We start from the raw sequence: 20,970 nt of genomic DNA on the forward strand, positions 1-20,970 counted from the left end.
GGGAGGGCCTGGCTTAGGATCCCCCCCACCAGGCTCCTGGCACGGCTGAGACACCTGTGGCCGCTGTCTCCTCATGATGCCCAGGGAGCAGAGGCACGGGCATCGCGGCCAGGACGTGTCTCAGCCTGGCCCCTGTGTGGTGCCAGCTGACTCCGGCCGAGGACCCGGCCTGCTCTCCCTTTTTGCCCGGCTAGCTGGCTGCTGATGGCGCTTCCCCTACCCACCCGGGACCCTGATCTCGTCAGGGGTCCCAGAAGCGAGGGGAAATCAAGCGACTTGCTGGGGTCACGGAGAGCGAGTCGAGTTTCTGCAGGGGTCAGGGTTCCCTCTGGAGCCCAGTGTGGTGCTTTGGGGTTCGTTAATTCAAGGCACCCCAAGAGCACAGCGCTGGCCGAACCTGCAGGGCTCTGTCCCAGCAGGCACCAGGCTCAGTGACACCCCGGCTGGATTCTCCAAGGGTCTGGCCTGGGGGTCAGAGCAAAGCCAATGTCCTGTTCTCCTCCCCTCTCCTTGGCAGACCCGCCAGAGATCTGGATCGACTACCAGGACGTGCTGGTGCAGCAGGGCGAGAGCGTGAACCTAACGTGCCACTTCACGGGCAAGCCGCGGGCACACGGGCGCTGGATCCTACCCGACGTGGGACCCGAGCCCACCGTCATCACCAAGGCAAAGACAATACGATCGCTATGGTTTGGGGCTCAGAGGGACAGCGGCCGGCCCCGGGTCCCTGCTGGGGCTGGTTGAAAACTCTGTCCACGGCCCAGGGAAAATTGTGATTTTCTTTTTCATCTAAAATTTCCAATTTTAGGGGAGAACATTTTAAAAAAGAAAAAAAAAACCCGCCACATTTTTCAATGAAGAAAGTTGCACTTAAAAAATATCCACCACTCATGGCCCCAGAGCCCTGGGGCGCCCCACGGAGCCTTTGCGGGAGGCCTGAAACCGAGCCCCATTTAAATTTAGCTCCCTGTGCTGCAGGACGGAAGCGCTCCTTCGCCCCAGCAGCACGGCCCGATGGCTAGAAGCCACGGACCCAGCAAACCAGTGAGGTGTAGTGGCAGGACCATGGGCTGCAGAGCCTTGCACTGATTGACTTCTAAGCTTGGCCCTGCCAGTGACCAACTAGATGACTGCTCTGTGCCTCAGTTTCCCTCATGGGAAAGATTCCTTAGCTGGGGGGTGCCTGCTAAGTACTGTAGGACCTCGGTATTTTGTATGCCAACCACCCCCATCCAGAGGTTGGCATACAAAAGGTCCAGAGAAGAGCAACAAGAATGATTAAAGGTCTTGAGAACATGACCTATGAAGGAAGGCTGAAAGAATTGGGTTTGTTTAGTTTGGAAAAGAGAAGACTGAGAGGGGACATGATAGCAGTTTTCAGGTATCTAAAAGGGTGTCATAAGGAGGAGGGAGAAAACTTGTTCACCTTAGCCTCTAAGGATAGAAGAAGAAGCAATGGGCTTAAACTGCAGCAAGGGAGGTCTAGGTTGGACATTAGGAAAAAGTTCCTAACTGTCAGGGTGGTTAAACACTGGAATAAATTGCCTAGGGAGGTTGTGGAATCTCCATCTCTGGAGATATTTAAGAGTAGGTTAGATACATGTCTATCAGGGATGGTCTAGACAGTATTTGGTCCTGCCATGCGGGCAGGGGACTAGACTCGATGACCTCTCGAGGTCCCTTCCAGTCCTAGAATCTATGAATCTATGAATCCCCCAAACTGCCTCTCTGCAAATACTGAACAGCAGGGAGCATGCTGAGGTGAGATCCCATGGTACATTTCAACGTATAAGGGTGCCGAACACTTAACACACTCCGTGCCTTTGGGTGCTAGCATACCACAAATGACAGTCGCGGTATCAGGATAGCAGTAGCACGCAGTGACCGAGATCAGGGCCGTGTTGCGCCGGGTGCTGTACGTACATGTTGTGAAGGAGAGCACCAGTCCTGTAGAGGTTGCAGACTAGACAAGGGACGGGAGACGAATCAGCGGCACAGAGCGGGGGAGTGATTTGCTCATGGTCACGCAGCAGGCAGTGAACAGACCCCAAGTGTCCTGAACCCCAGGCCGATTCTCCAACCACTAGACCTTGCTGCCTTGTCCTTTTTATGAGGTAGACCAGGCCATGGGGTGTTTAGTACAAGCGATTGGCCTAAATCCTGCAGAAAGAGGGATATTTGCACCCAGTTCACTTGTACTGCCCTTGCTCTCTGCAGCCTGGGGTCAGAATAACATGGCAGAGTGTCCAAGTCCCTATACTGGTGGCAGCGAGTGGAGATTCTCCCATAGTTCAGGCTTTTCCCTGTTGGGGCCTGAGCTTTTGAATGGCCCCTCTGTGCAGGGGGCTACAGATCAGAGTGCGTCACAGCGCTGGTGTCCAACAGGCTGAGCTCTCTCTCTCTGTCCCTGCAGATGTTGGACTCGGAAATCACCCTGCAGATCTTCAACGTTTCCTCCCGCTTTAACCGAAAAGACGTCACCTGCTGGGCGGAGAACGAGGCAGGCCCCAGCGAGAAAGCTGTGCAGCTGAATGTCACTTGTAAGCGGCATGCGGATCTGGCTGGGCAACTGGAGGCAGGGTTTACGAGAGCGAGGATGGCCCGGTGGCGAGGGAGACCTGGGTTCGAGTCTGTACTCTGCCACAGACTCCCGGCGCGACCTTGGGCGAGTCACTTAGGGTCTGTCTGCACTGCAGCCAGTGGAGACGTACCTGAGGTCGTTTGGATCTAGCTAGCTCCAGGAACACTGGCTATGATGCTGCCATGGCTTCCCAGCTGTTGTTGTTCGATGTGGCTAAATCAAAGCTTCGACCGTGTGGGCTGCCATCACCCCTTCGTCGCTCTGTGCCTCAGTTTCCCATGGTTGACATGGAGCTGATAGCTCTGCCTCGCAGGGGTGCTGTCAGGATAAGTACAACCCAGATCGGGGCGGGTCTCAGATGTGACCATAACGGTTGACCGTAAGAGCAAAACGTTTGCTCTGTTCTCAGCTGAGAAGCCAGTTTTCCCAGCTGCCAGGTCAGTTTCTGGGGCTCCATCCCGAGAGCAACGGGGCCACACCACCGCACGAGGCACACGTAGATTGCAAGGCGGCGGCTGTAAACTCCGACTGAGGTCTTCAGCATCGTCTACGGGATCGGGATGCGTCTAAATCCCTTAGGCGGCGTTGAAAATCTCAGAGAACGAGAGAGAGTGTGTGTGTTTGTGTGTGCGTGCGCACTACACTTTTGTGGTTACCCACAGTGGATGTAAGAGATCGGGGGCAGGAGAGGGCTCCTTTAGCTTAAGTGCTAGTGGTTTGTGCTTTGAAGCTACAGGTCATAGGTTCTAATCCTGCGTGGTAGGGAGGCCATCTGGTTGCTCCCTACAGAGGCTTTGCGTCTGGCTCGTTGCAGCTGCAAGTGAGCTGCCCAGCCCAGGCAGGTGGTCTTGCGCTAGCGAGGCTCGGGCTAGTGCACGGAAATTAGCAGGTTGGCTGTTCTAGCCCCAGCTCAGGGGGGCTTGGGAGCCCGAGATGGAATATCCATCCTGCTAGCCGGAGCCCCTCTAGCACCAATCTGGGAGGGTCGTTCCCAGTTCCCCTTTAGGAATCCGTAACCCCGGCTGCCCGGCGGGCATGTGGGTGGCTTAGTGACTGTGCCCGCTGCCTTCGGGCCCTGGCTCCAAAGCCCGCCGTTGGTCCCTGGGGCAACGCGCCGGCCTGAACCCCTGTTTGTCTTCTCTCCCCACAGTCCCCGCCGTGATCCTGGACCTGCAGGAAGCCATTCCCCAGCACTACTGGTGCATCCCCTTCTCGGTGGACGGCAACCCGCCTCCGGCCCTCCGGTGGCTGTTCAACGGCTCCGCCCTGGCGGAAGGGCAGTACATCCACACCAAGATCGTGGAGTACGAACACAACTCCACCGTGGCGCACGGCTGCCTGCAGCTCAACCGGCCTACGCACGTCAACAACGGGAACTACACCCTGCTGGCCCGCAACCCGCTGGGCGCCGACGCCCGCACCGTCCCGGGACGCTTCATGGACAACCCCTTCAGCTTCAACCCCGAGGAGCCAATTGTTGGTATGGCTCCCCTCCCCCACCCCGGGTCCTAATAACCCTGCTGGGCTGGGAACAGAGCCTTCCCCACCACGGGACCCACCCTCGGGCGAGCACTAAGGATGGGGAGGAATTGCTTAGGGTGGGTAGGGGTGCCTCAGTTTCCCCTCCCACCCATTTCAGACCGTGTCTGTGCCGTGGCCAGCACGACGGGGCCCTGATCTCCTCCACGCTCTAGTAATGCCCCTAACAATAATACTCGATTTCGGGGTTGCTCTTGCCCTCCACATGGCTCCATAAAAGATCTTGAAGGTTATTCGTCGAGATGGGTCGAGACTGAAGCTAGAAGGGCCAAATCTGGCCCATCCCTGGAGCAGCCGGGGTGTGAAATGCCACCGCTCCACCCGGCACTCGCTTCACCCCAACGAGGCTGTGTTTAGTCTCCTGCTCACACCAGTTTTGCACCAGAGTCGCTCCATTGGGCGTCACTCTGGATTTACACCGGCGTGGAAGGACATTCAGGCCCTGGGTTTGGGCTGAGCAAAAAGTCAGCGGAGGGGTACTCTGATCTGGATTGGATCCAGGCTGTGGGGCTGCCCGGCGCTGGGTGTGACCCACTTAGGGCAGAGGGTGGGGTGGCCAGGGCAGGGGTCCAGGGAGCTGGTGCTGATGCTGTACAGAGAGTAACGATGCTTTTCCTCCCCGTTTGCCCGCGGCTGCAGTGTCCCTGCCTCCGGTGGGTGAGTATTTCCTAGGTGGTGGCTGCTTCTCTTTGTCCCCCTGCCTGAACTTTGTGAGGCTCCTGAGTGGCTCCGTCTACCCTGGGCGGTGGGAGCACCCTGAACCCTGCACACCCCGCAGGACTGCATCCCACCTGCCTGCTCCAGACCCTTCCCGTTGCCCCGTTACCAACCCCTCCTTCGGGAGGAGAAGTTGGAGGATCTGTGGTGTGAGAGGCTGAATTCATGCAACCAGGGCCTTGGGTAGCTTGTCCTCCACGCCAGGGCTGCCTTCCGGTGAAACTGACAGGATCTTCAGGGCATGACCTGGGGGGGGTCTTACCTGGATGCACCTGGGAGGTTCTGCAGCAGCCAGGTGCACGGAGGGGTGTGTGGCTAGGGCACTGGCTGGCCCTGTGATCTGGCTCCGTGGGTCAAGTGGAAGCAGGAATCTTGCAGCGCATCCTCCAGCGTTGCACAGGAGAGAGGATGGGTCTTTGGGGGGCTCTGTGGGACCCAGACCCCGTATCCCTGCCCCCAAAAGGGGTGCTTAACAGCGGAACCCCCACATTTTGCTACTAGCCCCACTCCAAACCCAGACTCGTCACTGATCCCCCAAAATAAAAACCCTGGAAACGTTGAGATCCAGCCCTGAATTCTGCAGCGTGCGTCTGTCTCTCAGGCTGAGCTAACGCTGCCGTTCTCCCTGCTGCAGGCAAGGGGAACAGCACGCTGGATGGGCCGGTGGAGACGTCAGAGGAGCACACGTTTGGGGTGAGCCCTGGGAAAGCGGATTTGGGGGACGGGGGCGGGACAGAGGTCACCAAGAATATTCCTGCCTTTGTTGCCGCATGAGGATGGGGCACACGTAACTGTAGGGTCTATTGCACCTTTCTGGAAGGAGCTCACGGCAATTGGCAACATGAACCAATACAGCCCCCTCTGAGGTGGGTCAGTATCTTTGCCCCCACTTCACAGGTGGGGAAACTGAGGCACAGAGAGACGAAGTGACTCACAGCAGGTTAGGGATCTTGACTCCTAGCCCTCTGCTCGCACCACTAGATCCCACTCCCTTCCTCGAGCTGGGAGCAGAACCCAGGAGTCCTGACGCCCGGGCCTGCGCTGTGACCTCTACACAACGTTGGCTCGCCCTGTCGTTTCATGTTGTGATGTTAGTGCATTTTCCCCCACTTAAAAGAGAGGCAGCATTTCTAGTGCTTAGAGCAGTGGGGGCTGGGAGCCAGGACTCCTGGGTTCTCTTCTGACCTTGGCTATCAATACCCTGGATGAGCTTGGGCAAGTCACTTCCCCGCTCTGTGCCTCAGTTTCCCACTCTGAGAAATGGGTGTTGTGACATTGACTCACCTTCCAGGTGGCTTGCGAGGCTTAGTTAATAATATGAAGGGCTCTGAGGCCCTCAGGTGGCAGCTGCTGGGCAGGGCAGAGGACTTCAGTGGGTTATACCACATGGCATGTTCTCCGCCCTGCTGCTGGCTGTAATGATTTTACATCAGAGAAGAGCCTCGACCAAAGCCCTGGATCCAACCTCCCCCGAGGTTGATGGGGGGGGGGGGCCATAAATGGCAGCTGGGCCTTCACCTCTGCAATGGGCCAGTTCGTGCCCCGGGATCCCAGCCCTCGGGCACCAGGAGTCTGGGTCCGAAGTCAAGCCCGGATCGCCCTCCGGCCCTGTGGACTGAGCTGCGTCTCCTCCCTCTCTCCAGGTCTCCGTGGCGGTGGCGCTGGCTGTCTTCGCGTGCCTCTTCCTCTCCATCATGCTGATCGTGCTCAACAAATGCGGGCGGCATTCCAAGTTCGGCATTAACCGTAAGTCCCCGTCGCCGCTGCAACCCCTCCTCCTGGCTCACCGACGCTGTGAACGTCGGCGCTGGCAGCGCAGGCCTCTGCCGCTTGAGCTGAAGGAGTAACTCCGCTAAGTGGTAGCAGTAGTAGGCTGTTATCCCCGAAGTGGATCGGCCACAGGGCCCTTACTGAGCTTGTTACCACACCAGGCACAGGGCTGTGTGGTGCGTGTTGGATTCTCAGACCAAATGCGGGTTCCTGCACTATACGCTAGGCGAGCCGAGATCCCTTCCCATGGGCCCCTCTATGCCGCTCAGGCCCCACAGCATGGATTTGGTCCTGCTCGTCTTAGTGTGAGTCAGGCCAGGTCCTCAACTGGGGTAATCAAGAGCAAACCCAGGGGATCCCCGTCTACACTAGGTGTTGCAACAGCCGAGGCTGCTCTAACCTATGCCCAGAACAGTGCTGGGAGCTTTGCCTTCCCCTGTCGCTCCCTGGACCAGGGCCGGGATAAATTCCCCTGCAGGGGCTAAAGCGGGGTCAGACGCTGCCACGGAGTGACCCTCACTCACTTTGCAGAGGGCTCCCCAAAGGTAGGCTCGGGGGACCCAAGGAGAGGCTGGCTGGGAGGGTTTTCACCTTCCCCTGGGCTGGAGCCAGGTGGGCCCCCCCACCTGCGATCCCAGGGCTCCCGAGCATTGACGGGCATCTGCTTTCAGCAGCTCAGGAGAAGCGGGATTTTAGCACCCCGGTGCCCGGCCCTCCCCACCCCTGTCTGTGCCCCGTTGGGCTTGGAGCCATCAGCTCTCCCGGCCCCGCTGCTGGATCTTTGATGAAGATGCCTGGGGGGGGGGGTCTGGGGGGGGCATCAGGGACAGCCCCCTTGGTAATTACTGCAAAACTACCTGCTCTGCTCACTGCTCCCCACTGTCGGCCCCCCAGCGGTGGCAGTGGTGGTGGTGGGGGGGGGGCTGCTGGAGCCTGACATCTCTCCCCCGTCCCACGCAGGGGCGGCCGTGCTGGCCCAGGACGACGACCTGGCCATGTCCTTGCACTTCATGAACCTGGGCAGCAGCCCCCAGTCCTCAGCCGAGAGCAAACTGGAGGGGCTGAAAACCAACTTCATTGAGAACCCACAGTACTTCTGCGACACGTGTAAGGGCCCTGGGGGGGCGCAGGGCGGGTCCGGAGGAGCAGGTGGATTCCGGGGAGGGCTAAGGGGGGGCTCCCAGAGGGTTAAGGAGGGGCAGGGCAGGTCCCAGAGGTGGAAGGGCTGGAATGGACGTGGGTACACAGGGGTGTAAGTGGGTGCAGTGACACAGGGACTCACTGGCACTCCCTGCCAGTGACACAGGGACTCACAGCCGCTCCCCGTCCAGCTCCACACCTCCCCTCCGGGGTGTGTGGGGGTGACGCCGGGCGTTTTGCTCAGTCCTTGTTCCTTGCAGGTGTCCACCACATCAAGCGCAGGGACATCGTGCTGAAGTGGGAGCTGGGGGAAGGGGCCTTTGGGAAGGTCTTCCTGGCCGAGTGCTACAATCTCATCCCCGAGCACGAGAAGATGCTTGTGGCTGTCAAGGTAACCCCGTCTCCTCCTCCATGGGAAGCCTCTACTGGGGTGGGGGGATCTCAAGACCCTCCTGTGAGCTTCGCGGCTGTCAACGTGCTGCAAGCAGCAGCCACTCGCAACAGGCAGGGTGGGACTGGAACCCAGATCCACCTGAGCTATGGGAGAATCCCCATTTGCTGTCAGCAGTATAGGCCATATGACACACTTTTGAGGAGTTCTGATTCCATCCAGTAGGGGGCACTGGTGAGTGTATAGCCGCACGCCAATGTATTGAACGGGAGCCCAGTCTAGACCCCTTTGGAGATCAGATCCAAACTCGCCCCTATGGTTCTAGCTCTGGGTGAGACCCAAACGGCCCGGGTTCTTTCCCAGCTGTGATGGGGACACAGTCCCACATGAACGGCGACTGGCCCACTCAATCCTCCTGGCAGTTAGCGAGGACGGAGCCAGAGGAAGCTTTGGGAGTGCTGCAGTACCGCAGCACAGGGTTGAAATCAGGGCCCCGTTGTGTCAGGCGCTGCACGGACACTCAGGGAGAGAAAGTCCCTGCCCCGCTGAGATCAAGGCCCTGTTGTGCCAGGCACTGCGCGGACGCCAAGGGAGAGACAGTCCCTGCCCTGAATCGTTATCAGTCTAACTGGGTGGGTTTGTTCCCCGTGTCACACATGGGGACTGGGGCCCAGAAAGATGAAACGACTTGCCCAGCGTGAGCAGAAGCAGGAAGCTCATGCCCCTGGGGACCCCAGCCCCGGTGCTCACCCTGCCCTCTCTGGGCCCGTCTCCCTCCCCGCAGGCCCTGAAGGAGGCGACGGAGAGCGCCCGGCTGGATTTCCAGCGGGAAGCGGAGCTGCTGACGGTGCTGCAGCACGAGCACATCGTCCGGTTCTACGGGGTGTGCACGGATGGCGAGCCCCTCGTCATGGTCTTCGAGTACATGAAGCATGGAGACCTCAACCGATTTCTCAGGTGGGGCCCGGCTGGCAGCCAGCATGGGGCAGGAGATGGGATGGGATGGGGTGGTTCTGTGCTGCTTCGGCCCCCAGCGTAGATTAGAGCAGCCAGTGGGGCTGCTCTAACTTACCTCCGGCCTGAGGTACCATCCAGCAGCCCAAAATAGCCAGAATACGGTGTCCTTCAGCTGCTCCCCCAGCACACCCCTCCCCGCCCTTGGCCCCCCTCTGGCACGGCCCCTGCATGCAGGGTGGCGCCCCAAAAGGCCATTGTGCCAGCCCCACACGCGGTGAACAAGGTGCCCCGTGGCGCTCCAACACCAGAGGGAGGCAGAGGAACAAAGGGTCAGTTGTGAGAGGTGGTTTTCACCCAGGATGCAGGAATTGCTGGGGTGGCACCAGGGGGGCGACCCAGGCTGCGAGGGGGAAGGAGCTTGTGCCCAGGCTGGGGAGAGAAGCAGGGGCGAGGGTGGAGCCGGCTGATGGAGCGCGGAGAGACGTGGCCCGCCGGGTCGGCTGAGATGCAGATGGGGGATAAATGGGGCCTGAAATGAGGCGGTGGGTCTGAAGATGGGGGAGGGTGGATGAAGCTGTGGGGGGAGCCGGGATGTGGGGCGGCCGTGAAGAATGGGGGTGGCAAGGGGATGGAAGGCAGAAGCCAGGGAGGGGCGGGGAGCGGAGGCCGTGGCAAACGCAGATTGGCCCCCTCTGCGATGCCCTCCTGGGCCAGCTCTGCCTCCTTTGCGGCATGAAGGAACCGCAGATAAATGCGAGGGTCCTTCTCCCAACCCGCTGCAGCGTGGCAGGGCCCCTGCCCAGGCGCTAGGGCTCACTGAAGCATTTTCAGGGGTTGGGGGGGCAGCTGTTGCCATGGGATGGAAGGAGGGGTGCCATCCAGAGGACCGGGGTGAGGGGTGGTCCTGGAGACAGCCCTGGGGAGAATGGGGGGCCCCCCGCAGAGATAAGAGTGGGGTGGGGGGCAGCTAAATAACACCCCTGCTGCAATCCCCTCGCTAGGCCTGGTTGCCGGGGGTGACACAGGCCAAAGTGGAGGGACAGCCCTGACAGCCCGCCATGGGGTGGGGGACACGTGCCCCACCCGCCCTTTAAATAATACACTGTCACCCCACACACACACACACGCCAGCCCCAGTTAGGGGGCTGTTTGGTGACCCCCAGCTGGGAGCCTCAGGGGCGACAGGGCCATCCAGGGGCCAGGGTGCCAACTATGGCATCACAACACACGCACGTCGGCCTGCACCACACACGCACTCGACCCTCAGTGACACGCCGAGCGCCACATCGACACTAGCACACACTTCTCCAGGCTTCCCCCCAGCCCTGCCCGGCCGTGACTCGGGATTATTCGCCCCGTTATGGCGCTCCCTGCCTTGGATTCCCCCCCCCCCCCGCTCCATTACCACGGCAGCTCAGACAGCCGGCCCTGCTAATGCGGCCTCCTTGCAATATTGATTAGATTAGCTGTCTGAGAGGCTGAAATAGAGGGAGATTGGCCATCAGCTGAAATAAGCAGAGACTTTTCGATTGGCCCCCGAGGTATTGGCACTAGATGGGGCGCTGCCAGCGGCATCGCTTAGTGTCCATGGGATGAGTTCTGAGACCTGCCTTTGATGATTATTGTTATGGGACTTGGCATTAATGGTTTTACTTCCCCGGAGCCGCGCGGGCCTGTCCCCGGCCTCCTCGCCCAGGCTGTCAGCAGCACTTGGCATCAAACGGGCCTCGTGCGTGCGGGCACCTGGCTGGGTGAGGGGGAAAGCATCCCCCTGCCCGCCCGCCGGGTCTGCACCTCAAACCCCAGCCCCACAGGCTTTGGGGGGGCAGGGAGTTGGGCTAGCCCCACATCCTCACCCCCCCGCCCAAACACCTCCCCCCATAACCCTCTCCCCTTTACACACACTCGCATGGAGACATTCATAGAAACGCCAATGCACACATCAACACACACACATGCCCTCAAGCATACACACTCTCGCACCTGCCCTCGGGAAGGAATTTCCCCCCCCAGATCATATTGGCAGGTCTCTTGGGGCGGCAGAGGAGGGTTCCCCTTCCTCTGCTGCGTAGGGCGTGGATCGCCTGCTGGGATCACCTGGGCATGTCTCTCCTAGTCAGTTGCCTGCTGGTGCCTGGGCCTCGGGCATTGGTGGCACCTCGGTCTGGCCGCACCCAGGCTGGCTTGTACTTTTGCCGCAGACTCTGAAGAATCGGGTCAGTTCGGGTCCGCTCTGAGCCCGGCCTCACTGCAGCCTGCCCTTGCCCTGCTCAGGTCCCACGGGCCAGATGCCAAGATCCTGGATAACGGGAACGGCCAGTCGTTTGGGCAGCTGACCCTGAGCCAGATGTTGCAGATCGCCACCCAGATCGCCTCGGGCATGGTCTACCTGGCCTCGCTCCACTTCGTCCACCGCGACCTGGCCACGCGCAACTGCCTGGTGGGCCGCAGCCTGGTGGTGAAGATCGGGGACTTCGGCATGTCCCGGGACATCTACAGCACGGACTACTACCGGGTGAGCTCCCTGGGTGGGGAGGGGCGGGGAAATGGCCTGATTCTGCTGTCACGCCTGCGCAGGACCCAATCCATAGCCTGGCGGAGTCAATCAGGGCCTTTCTAGCGGCACCAGCGTGGGCGCAGCAGGAGCGGATGCTACTGGCCTGGGCTGGCGCGGTGCTCTCAGCTAGCTTGGCTCATGCTGCGTCTGTCCCTCCCTTGACTAGGGTGGCCATGTCCCTGCTCTCCAAATGCCTACCCCTGTTGTAACCTCCCAGCACCTCCTCTGCCCCCCCTCCTTAGCGCCTGTCTTCCTTCCGATTAGGCCCCATCAGGTTTGGGGTGAAGGCTCAGGCCTCAACACTGGGGAGAAAATGCAAGTTGCCTCATAACTCACTGTCAACATCCGTGTCTCATCCCTCCACTGACACTTATAACAGCCTACTGCTGCTGCCAGCTAGTGGAGTTCAGGGTCTGGTCCATATAGAGGATAACAGCCTACAATTACTGCCAACTAATGGAGTTCAGTGGCTGGTCTGTATAGATGACAGCCTAATGCTGCCAGCTAATGGAATTCAGTGGTTGGGCCATATAAAGGATAATAGCCTACTACTGCTGCCAGCTATCAGAGTTACTCTGGTAGAAATCTATGCTTTGGAGGTCCCATGTTTGAACCCCGTTAGGGATCCCATCAACCAATTCTTTGCGCCCCGTTTCCCAAGCACCCCTCTGCCCAGGTCCGTGAGGCTGCGTTCAGTGCCAGTGGAGGAATTGCTCCTCCTATGTAGAGACAACGCTTCCCTCGAAGACCCCACCCCACTCTTCCCCCATTGCTGGAAAGCGCAGCGTCAGTCGCTGGCTGCCCCGGGGTAGTCAATGCACTGGAAGAGTGACACTTCTCGGAGCAAACGCATCGCAAGCCACATGGCCGGCCGGCCGGAGGGCTCTGCTGACTGCGGAGACCCATCCATCTCCATCTCCTCAAGAGCTCTGCTGGGATCGGCCTCTGTGGCAGGCAGGGGGCTCCGAGGGGCCTCTTCCAATTTTCCCTTTTAGCTCCTGCCCCACCTCAGCCCCCTATGCATATTTAATGGGGCCTGCGATGGAAAAGGGAGCGCAGAGCACTTAGCGAGTGGAAAGGCAGCGTTGCCAGGAGGTGGGAGGGGCCCCCGACGGGCTGTTGTGAAAGGGTTAAATAAAGGGGAGAGAGAGATGGTATGAAATGAGCCCGTTTCTGGGCCCAATTCTGTTCTGCCGGTGTAAATCAGGAGTGACTCTGGTCTCATGCTGGTGTGAGCAAATGGAGAATCCAGCCCCGCCCCTTTCATCTCTCTTCTCTCTCTTTTTTCATTCCATTCTGCTCCTTCCCTCTGTCTTTCTTCCTTCTTGGTTTTTTCTTTTCTTTCTTCTCCCACTTTTTCCTTCTTTTACATTCTTCCTTCTCTTTCTTTCCTCTTTTTCATTTTTCTCTCATCTTTTCTCTCCTGACTTTTTCTTTTCTTTTTAATTTTCTCTCAACCCTTTTTCTTTCTCATCTCATTCTCTCTCATCCTTCTTTGGCTTTTTCAAATTACTTCCTTCCTTCTCTTTCTTTTCTCATTTTTTTTCTTTTTATCTTTTCTTTCTTTCTTGCAATATTTTGACTCCGCCCTCCTCCCCACCCATCTGGCTAACCCATCCTTGCCTGGTCTCTCTGGCAGGTGGGCGGACGCACCATGCTGCCCATCCGCTGGATGCCCCCGGAGAGCATCCTCTACAGGAAGTTCACCACCGAAAGTGACATCTGGAGCTTTGGGGTGGTTCTCTGGGAGATCTTCACCTATGGGAAGCAGCCCTGGTACCAGTTGTCCAACACTGAGGTGAAGAGTGGCTCGGCGAGCGTGGGGTGGGTGGCAGCGCCGGGATTGGGGTCGGGGAGAACATTTGGGTTAGTTCCAGGGATCAGGGTCTTTGAGCTGCTGGTTCTCTGATGGCCAAGAAGTCAGCTAGGGGGAAAGGAGATGGGCTAAGAAATAAGGGGGGACCCCATCTAGGATCCCATCCCCCATGGCTTAAAGCAGATGCTCGTAGCATGCTGTCCCTCGTGTGGCAGTGCAGTCTAGAGGTGACAGCCGGGAACTGGGAGTTGTGACTCCCGGGTTCTGTCGACAGCTCTGGGAGGAGGCGGAACAGGAGTCAGGATGCCTGGGTTCCATTGTGCGGTCTGGGGGTCCGAGGAAGGGATTGGGACTCGGGACTCCAGGGTCCTCTCCCCAGCTCTTCCACTGGCTCGTGTGTTCTCAGCTTCTGTCCCCTGCGTCCATCGGGGCTAAGAACACTCGCCGGGTGGGGATCAGTTTGCAGGATCTTCACACGACGAGATGCCAGGGATGGGCAAAACACCCTCCGCCTCTAACAGGGCCCAGCCGGTCCCGCTCTCTGGGATGGCCAGGGCTGAGCAGGGAGGGGCCAGCCTGGCTCTAGGGCTCATGGGGGTGGAAGATATTTCAGTTCTCCAAAGCATGAAAGATCTGATTCAATTTGCCGGCCCGGGGTGAAACCTGACCTGCCCCTAACAAACTCACTGCGTGACCTAAGAGCTTCCTTGCCCATCCCTTGGTCTAATGTTTCCCAGAGCAGACAGGGAGTCCCCCAGAGCAGATTGATGGCTCTTTCCCTCCCTTCTGCTGAGCCCAGGGGGATTCTGGGGAGCGGGAGCCCAGTGTCTCTTGGTTTCGTGTCGATGACCCCCTCCCATGGCCCCCAGATCAGAACAGCTAAGGGCCAGTTGGAATTGGGCAGGGAGGGGGTCATCACCAATTTATAGATGGGGAAACCGAGGCACAGAGTGGCGAAGTGACAAGGGACTCAGCAGCAGAGCTGGGAAAGGACCCGGGAGTCCTGACTCCCCTTCCCGTGTCTTACCCCCAGCACTGTCCCATGCCCCCAGCTAGAAGGGTGTAGCTAAGCTCAGTCCTGGGCAGAGAGAGCGTGTCGGCCGTGTCCTCCGTTCAGGGCTAGTCATTGCGGGGTTGAAACTCGGACATTTCATCTCCTCTTCTGCTTCTCCGCAGGCCATTGAGTGCATCACACAGGGCCGGGAGCTGGAGCGGCCCCGAACCTGCCCCTCGGAGGTGTACGACATCATGCAGGGTTGCTGGCAGCGGGAACCCCAGCAGAGGCAGAACATTAAGGAGATTCACAGCCGGCTTCACGCCCTGGTCAAGACCCCTCCCGTCTACCTGGACGTCCTGGGCTAAGGACGGGGATGGAGACGGGGAAGGAAACCGGCTCTTCCTTCAGGACGACCCCACCGGGATCCTCCTCCTACCTCCTCGCCTGCCCCTCGCCCCATCGACGCATCGGCCAGGATCCCACCCCCATCCTGGGGTCAGAGGTGATGGGACCACAGAGAGGTTCCCCGTCTCTGGCCTCGCTAGGACTGTTCCCTCAGCCAGGGGTGTCGGGATTGGACCGAGTTCCCCAAGACCTGTCAACCTCATACGAAAGTTGCTCCCTTCGGCCTCTTTCCAGCTCTGGCTGGTGGCCCGGGCTGCTGCCCTTTGCCCCCCGAGAGCGGTGGCGGGAGGGCGCGTGCTGCCCTCAAGTCAGACTCAGCCTCCAGAAGCCTCCTCACCCGCCGAAGACAGATGGACAGACGGATGCTAAAGGGACAGATGGAGGACACCCTCCACCTCAGTGGGTGGGGGACCCCTGCCCTGTGTCTCTTCCTACAGCAGACTCCACCCTGGCACTACGACCCTCCTTCCGCCCCCTGCTAGGTGACGCGGACGCATCAGTTATTAGTTACCCACTGGCTGAAGGACTGACGCCAGCCATGTATATTTCAGGGGGAGGACGCTTCGTGAGCCCAGACCCCCAAGGTTTGGGGGAAGGCCAGCGGGGCGGGGGGAGGGGGCGGGGAGGACTGCTGTTGAATGGAATGAACGTGTTTAACGCTATTTATCATTATACATGCTAGCTCTTTACTGTAGTGGCTTATCTGGGGTGGGGGGGAGAGATTGGGCCAAGTCCTGGGGCTAGTTAATCGTAATAACGGGACGTTTGTCCGCCGCAGGGCTGGCTGTAAAATCCCTTTGCAGCTCTTGGGCAACGACACCCACCTCTGAGCACCCAGAGCGGCGTCCAGACGTCCACGCTGCAGTCCTGGGTTGTGATTGCAGCTTGCTGTGATCTAGCCGGCTCCGGGACAGATAGGAGCGAACCCGCAGCAGCACTGGCTTGAGCGTGGGCCGTACCGGCCTGCCCGGGACCCTGGGTGATTACGCCTGGGCTGTCCTGACTTCACAGCTCTGGTGAGGGCCGACGAGAGTGGGGGAAGCCGGTACAAATTACCGGGGTCCAGCAGTCCGGGATGGAGCCCAGGGCCTGGCTTCCCTGGCTTCGTCGGCCCTGTTTAGCTCGTCCACCCTTGCTGGGGGGCCCGAAACTTTTTTTTCCACCGGGGCCCGAACCCGCTCTCGGCGGCCCTGGCTCTGGTACCCACACTAGCTAGATTAAGTCGCATCCCGTGATTGCAGTGTGTAGCCACACCCGGAATGTCAGACCCGCTGTTGCCTGGCCCGTGCGAGCAGATCCTCCCCTGGTGTAAATCTGCATCGCTCCAGGCGATGCTGATTTGCACCAGCGGAGGATCTGGCCCCGTGACGCTGGAGGCCTCAGGCCCTGCTTGGTGATTGTGGGCTGGGGCTAGGAAGTCCATCTGGCCAGCTGCTAATGGGAGGAGCTGTCTGAGCCGGAAAGGTGAGTCAGGGAGCTAGCGTGTGGCTGCCCAGGCAGTCAGTCATCCCCTCCTGACCCAGGGGTCACTATGGTTCTCTGAAACCGATGGGGCCTGATTCTGTTCCCTCACCCCCATGGAATCTGGAGTGACTCCACTGAAGTTGCTGGGCCTGATTCTCATTTGCACCGAGGCCCCTTTTTGCTGCTCTGGCAGCGTAAAGGGGCCTTTAGCTTTGGCATAAATTATTATTCTGTATTTGTATTGTGATAGCATCCAGGACCGCAGTCATGGGTTAGGACCCCACTGAGCTAGATCACTGCTGTGAGGGCTTGTCTACACTTGAAAATTAATCCAGATTAAGGCAGGGTGTGAATTTAAAGTGCTGTCACAATTCCGGAATAACTCTGGGTGTAGACAAGCCCATCACAGTTCCATCCGCTTTATGGCCCCTTTACATTGGCAGAGCAGTGGAAGGGCCTACACCCAGACTGACACCGGTTAATTAAACTGGTTTAGTTAAAAGTGGTGCAAACCGCTGTGTGGACGCTTATTCAGGTGTGAAGGCAGCTTATTCTGCTTTAGTTTAACCCTAAGCCTGTTGCCAAATGACTAAAGTGCAATAAACCTGATTTAAACCAAAATGGAGGGAGGGGGAAAGAGCGTTGCACCCAGTTTAACTAAATCAGTTTAAATTCACACCTTAAGGGCTTGTCTCCCTGGGACACTCAGGAAAATTAATCCATATTAACATTTAACGTGGGTTAGTTAAACCACTTTAAATTCCTTATTCGGAATAAAAGTTTCCCCTTAATTCATGGTTTTTCCTTAATTCAGTTTGGAAATGAATTAAATTAAACCAAGTTAAGGCCAGTTTCATTCTGAATGAGCGTGTCCACACAGGGGCTTAATGCAGTTTAACGAATCCACTTTAAATTCACACCTGTAGTTAATTCCACTTAACTTGCCCATGTGTCCCCAGAGAGGCAAACCCTTAAGTTAAACAAGTGGAACTTTCCCCTGGAGCCCAAGCCTCCGTTACAAGGGAATTGATGCTGCTGTAAGTGAGAACAGGATCCTACGAATCTAGAAGCTGCCTTCTGGATCTCTGGCTTTCTCGGTGTTCCTATCTCTGTAGCGCTGTTTCTGCCCTTGGCAGGGCTCTGGATAGCAGACGTGGCTTTCTGAGCACTACGTCAACTCTGTGAAGGAAAATAATAAGGAATAAAATCTCCTGTCCATTTCACTCAAACTCCAAGCGATGGATGGAGCGGGACTTGTTGCGTCTGCTGTTTCTTTACCGTGGGGGCTAGCCCAGCGCCTGGCTTCATTGGAAAATTATTCTCTTTCCTTCCTAAAAGGATTATTCCCCTGCCTCCCTCCTCCTCCGCTCTCTCCTTCACCCTTGGCCACGGCTTCCCAGTCAGCCAGCGCCGTGACCAGCGGGAGGTCAATTCAAGCGGCACCCGGCGCAGATCTGCTAGGGGTGGGTCACGTCGGGCCATGTTGCCACACACAGCCAGGCCCTGTCTGCTATGCAGTGCCTTCAGGAGGAGAGATGGGTTTAAGGAGAAATCAGAGCATCTTGGGACACACAGGAGGAAGGGAAGGAAGGAGTGCCTAGAGCAGGGGTGGCCAACCTGAGTCTGAGAAGGAGCCAGAATTTACCAATGTACATTGCCATAGAGCCACAGTAATACATCAGCAGCCCCCCCCCCCATCAGCTCCCCCCACCACTCCCAGCACCTTCCACTCCTGGCAGCCGCGCCGACCAGCTGTTTCGTGCCATGCAGGAGGCTCTGGGGGCGAGGGCCTGGCAGGCTCAGGGGAGGGGGCAGGAAGGGATGGAGTGGGGGCAGGCCCTGTGGCAGAGCCAGGGGTTGGGCAGTGAGCACCCCCCGGCACGTTGGACAGTTGGCGGCTGTAGCTCCAGCCCCGGAGTCGGTGCCTGTACAAGGAGCCGCATATTAACTTCTGAAGAGCCGCACGTGTCTCTGGAGCCCCGGGTTGGCCACCCCGACCTAGAGGGTAGAGTGCGGCTCAATTCCTGGTTCTTGGTGTGACCGTGGGCTTGTCTACATGGGGAGCAGTTCTGGAGCAGCTAGTCCTGATTAACTCCGCGGGGGCGGTGGTGCGGGGGGGGAATGCTCTTACTCCAGAATGCGAGTGTCTTGTTCCGAATTAGCTTAATCCCTCTTGGACGTGAATTAAGCGCATTCAGAATAAGGGCAACCACGCACTGTGTTAACCAGGGAGAGTTCATCCCTTTTAAATTCACGCCCTAGCTTATCCCATACTAACTTTCATGCAGAGAGAAACCCGCTGCCTAGGCCGAAAGCGGGTTGTGTTTTTTCTTTTAATCTTGCTATAAAATTTTAGTGGAGGCAAGGCCAGGTAGCTTTTACTGCAACGTAGCAATGCTATACCTCCCCGGCCCGGCTGGGACCTCACTACATTGCCATAAAAACTACAGAGCCGGGGCACCCCCAGGATTTTGCAGAGAGCTACCGCCCTGGGAAAACACGGCCTTTGGCTGCACGGAAGCCACGGCCTGGTTCTCTCTGTACTGCAGCTTCACGCGGGGGGTGTGAGCAGACAAACTACACTCGAGATTGTGAGGTGCTCTGCGGCTCCAGGGCTGGGGTGGGGTGTAGATAGACAGGAGCTTCGCTCTCTTGCAGGGGAATTTAAGCACGTCTGGATCTACGACTGCTGTTCCGGCAGGGTGCAAAGGCTCTGTTCACGGCTTGGGGCGCGGGCAGGCTGAGCGTCACAGCCCCATAAAGCACAGACACTGGGCTTGTCCCAGAGAGCTGAGATCTCGGGCTGCTTTCCCGTAGCTCAAACGTTGCCATTTGGAAGGAGGAAACGCCGCTGCTGCCTGCCAACAGCCAAATAAAGGGGAAGGGATCCTTCCAGTGGGGTGCTAGCTGCAGGAATGGGGGCTCCCGGGTTCCCAGCTCCTGCCACTCACCTTGGGCAAGTCACTGCCCCGCTCCGTGCCTCAGTTTCCCCATCTGCAAAGCAGGAGAGTGACACGTTCCTTTATAATGTGCTGAACATAACTGGGGGATGGGGGGAGAGGGAAGGGTCAGGATCAGATCTGCCCCTTGAACAGCCTGCCAGCTGCACGTACGATCTCCCCAGCCCTCCCCCTGGCTGGCCGTCGCCCCACAACAGGGGGTTACCATGGTGTTGGCTGTATCTGGTACATGGGCCGCCCTGTGCCACCGGAGCAGCAAGAACTGTTGAGAGCTGGGGAGGGGGGGAACGTTGTGAGACATTAATCTCAAGACAACTGCTGAGCCAGCCTTGGGCTCAGAGGTTCCTTCTACCCCTTGGGGGGCCCAGTCCCCAGAGGGTTCCAGGGACCGGGGTCGCTGCACCAGCGTCCAGCGGGGCTGGTTCTCCAAGGCTGCAGTCACGGCCTGCTCTGCCCCGGGAAAGGCGGGGGTCACCCCTGGGGAGCATGTGTGTGACAGGCCCCATTGTGAGCCCGAGCCATGGAGGGTGGACAGCCGCTGGACCGGGCGTTCAGCGCACGCTGTTCGCTCCAGCGGTCCCTGGTGTGTTGGCCAAGGGGGTGGCCGTCACACAGGCACCCGTCCGGAAGGCGCAATGAATGTGTCTCCTTTGGCAACTGCACGTTGGATGTAACTGCAGGGCTCTTAGCAGTGGGTGTTTGCAATGTAGCAGCACCTAGTGCCCCTCCCCAGGCCGGACGCAGTGAGAGAGAGTCCCTGCTCTGAAGCATTCAGAGGCACAATAGGCAGCTCTGCCACTGACTTCTTGGATGATCTTGGGCAAGTCACTTATTTCCCTGGGCCTTGGTTCACCATTTCCTCCGTCTTGTCTGTTGAGATTGTGAATTCTCCAGCCCAGGGAATCTCTTTCACTAGGTGTTTATGCAGCGCCCGGCACAATGGGCCCCCCCATCGCAGCTGTGGCCAGTCACATCCCCACCCGGGGTGGCTCAGAAGTACCTCCAGAGCGTGTGATCATAAACGCTTGTGACGTGTTCCCTTGGCTTCCAGCCCCGCTCCCCTCCCTTCGCTTCCAATAAAAACGCTTTCGCCTCACGAGGCTGCTAATGTAGTTACTCGCAACTGACACGTGTCACGCCGGTTTGCAGCCTTGCCTCTTTGTGCCGGCCCCAGTCACCTTGCAGAGCCCTCTTGCAGAGGGGCGCGTGGCCAGGGGCCAGCTGTCAACGGCATTCGGTGTTACTTTACTCTGCAACCTGAAAGGAGGCCCAGCCAGCAAAGAACACACATGCACCTTCATCGAATCAAACGCCTTATCGTATCCCCGGCAGCATCCCCATAATCACATCTGCGGGGTAATGCTGGCGCTAGCCTGCTGCCTTGCTAATGTTCGGGCCCTGGATCTGACTGTAATGGAGGTGAATTGATTTCATCTGGGCAATTAGTGACTGCAGGCTTCGTCACTGCAGGTACTTTGTTACCCACTGCAACCTAAGATAAGAAATGGGGACTGCAGCCTTGGCAGGGGCAGGACGGTGGCTTCGGGCACTGAAGCAGGGGTTGAACTTTTCCAGATCTGGGGGTTTACGGGTGGGGAAACTGAGGCACGGAGCCAGGCGCAGGGGTTTGACCACGCTCGCCCAGCAAAGTCAGCAGCAAAGCCACGAATTGGCCC

At 58.4% G+C, this 20,970-nt stretch overlaps 1 protein-coding gene across 2 annotated transcripts in view; it reads left to right on the plus strand.

Annotated features, from left to right (window-relative positions):
- Positions 1-18,049, plus strand: part of NTRK1 (neurotrophic receptor tyrosine kinase 1) — a 31,054-nt gene extending 13,005 nt beyond the window's left edge. Inside the window, exons 6-17 of one of the 2 annotated variants that reach the window (XM_005311245.4) lie at positions 518-666; positions 2,414-2,540; positions 3,732-4,061; positions 4,760-4,777; positions 5,472-5,530; positions 6,481-6,583; positions 7,568-7,714; positions 8,008-8,138; positions 8,923-9,095; positions 11,370-11,610; positions 13,292-13,450; positions 14,645-18,049. In XM_005311245.4, coding sequence (XP_005311302.4) covers positions 518-666; positions 2,414-2,540; positions 3,732-4,061; positions 4,760-4,777; positions 5,472-5,530; positions 6,481-6,583; positions 7,568-7,714; positions 8,008-8,138; positions 8,923-9,095; positions 11,370-11,610; positions 13,292-13,450; positions 14,645-14,830 — 1,823 coding nt within the window. In that variant the 3' untranslated portion in view covers positions 14,831-18,049. The remainder of the gene's footprint in view (positions 1-517; positions 667-2,413; positions 2,541-3,731; positions 4,062-4,759; positions 4,778-5,471; positions 5,531-6,480; positions 6,584-7,567; positions 7,715-8,007; positions 8,139-8,922; positions 9,096-11,369; positions 11,611-13,291; positions 13,451-14,644) is intronic. The other variant, XM_042843272.2, reaches the window with a different exon arrangement.
- Positions 18,050-20,970: the final 2,921 nt, after the last annotated feature.

This window comes from Chrysemys picta, chromosome 20 (assembly GCF_011386835.1).
Source record: "Chrysemys picta bellii isolate R12L10 chromosome 20, ASM1138683v2, whole genome shotgun sequence".
NCBI lineage: Eukaryota > Metazoa > Chordata > Testudines > Emydidae > Chrysemys > Chrysemys picta.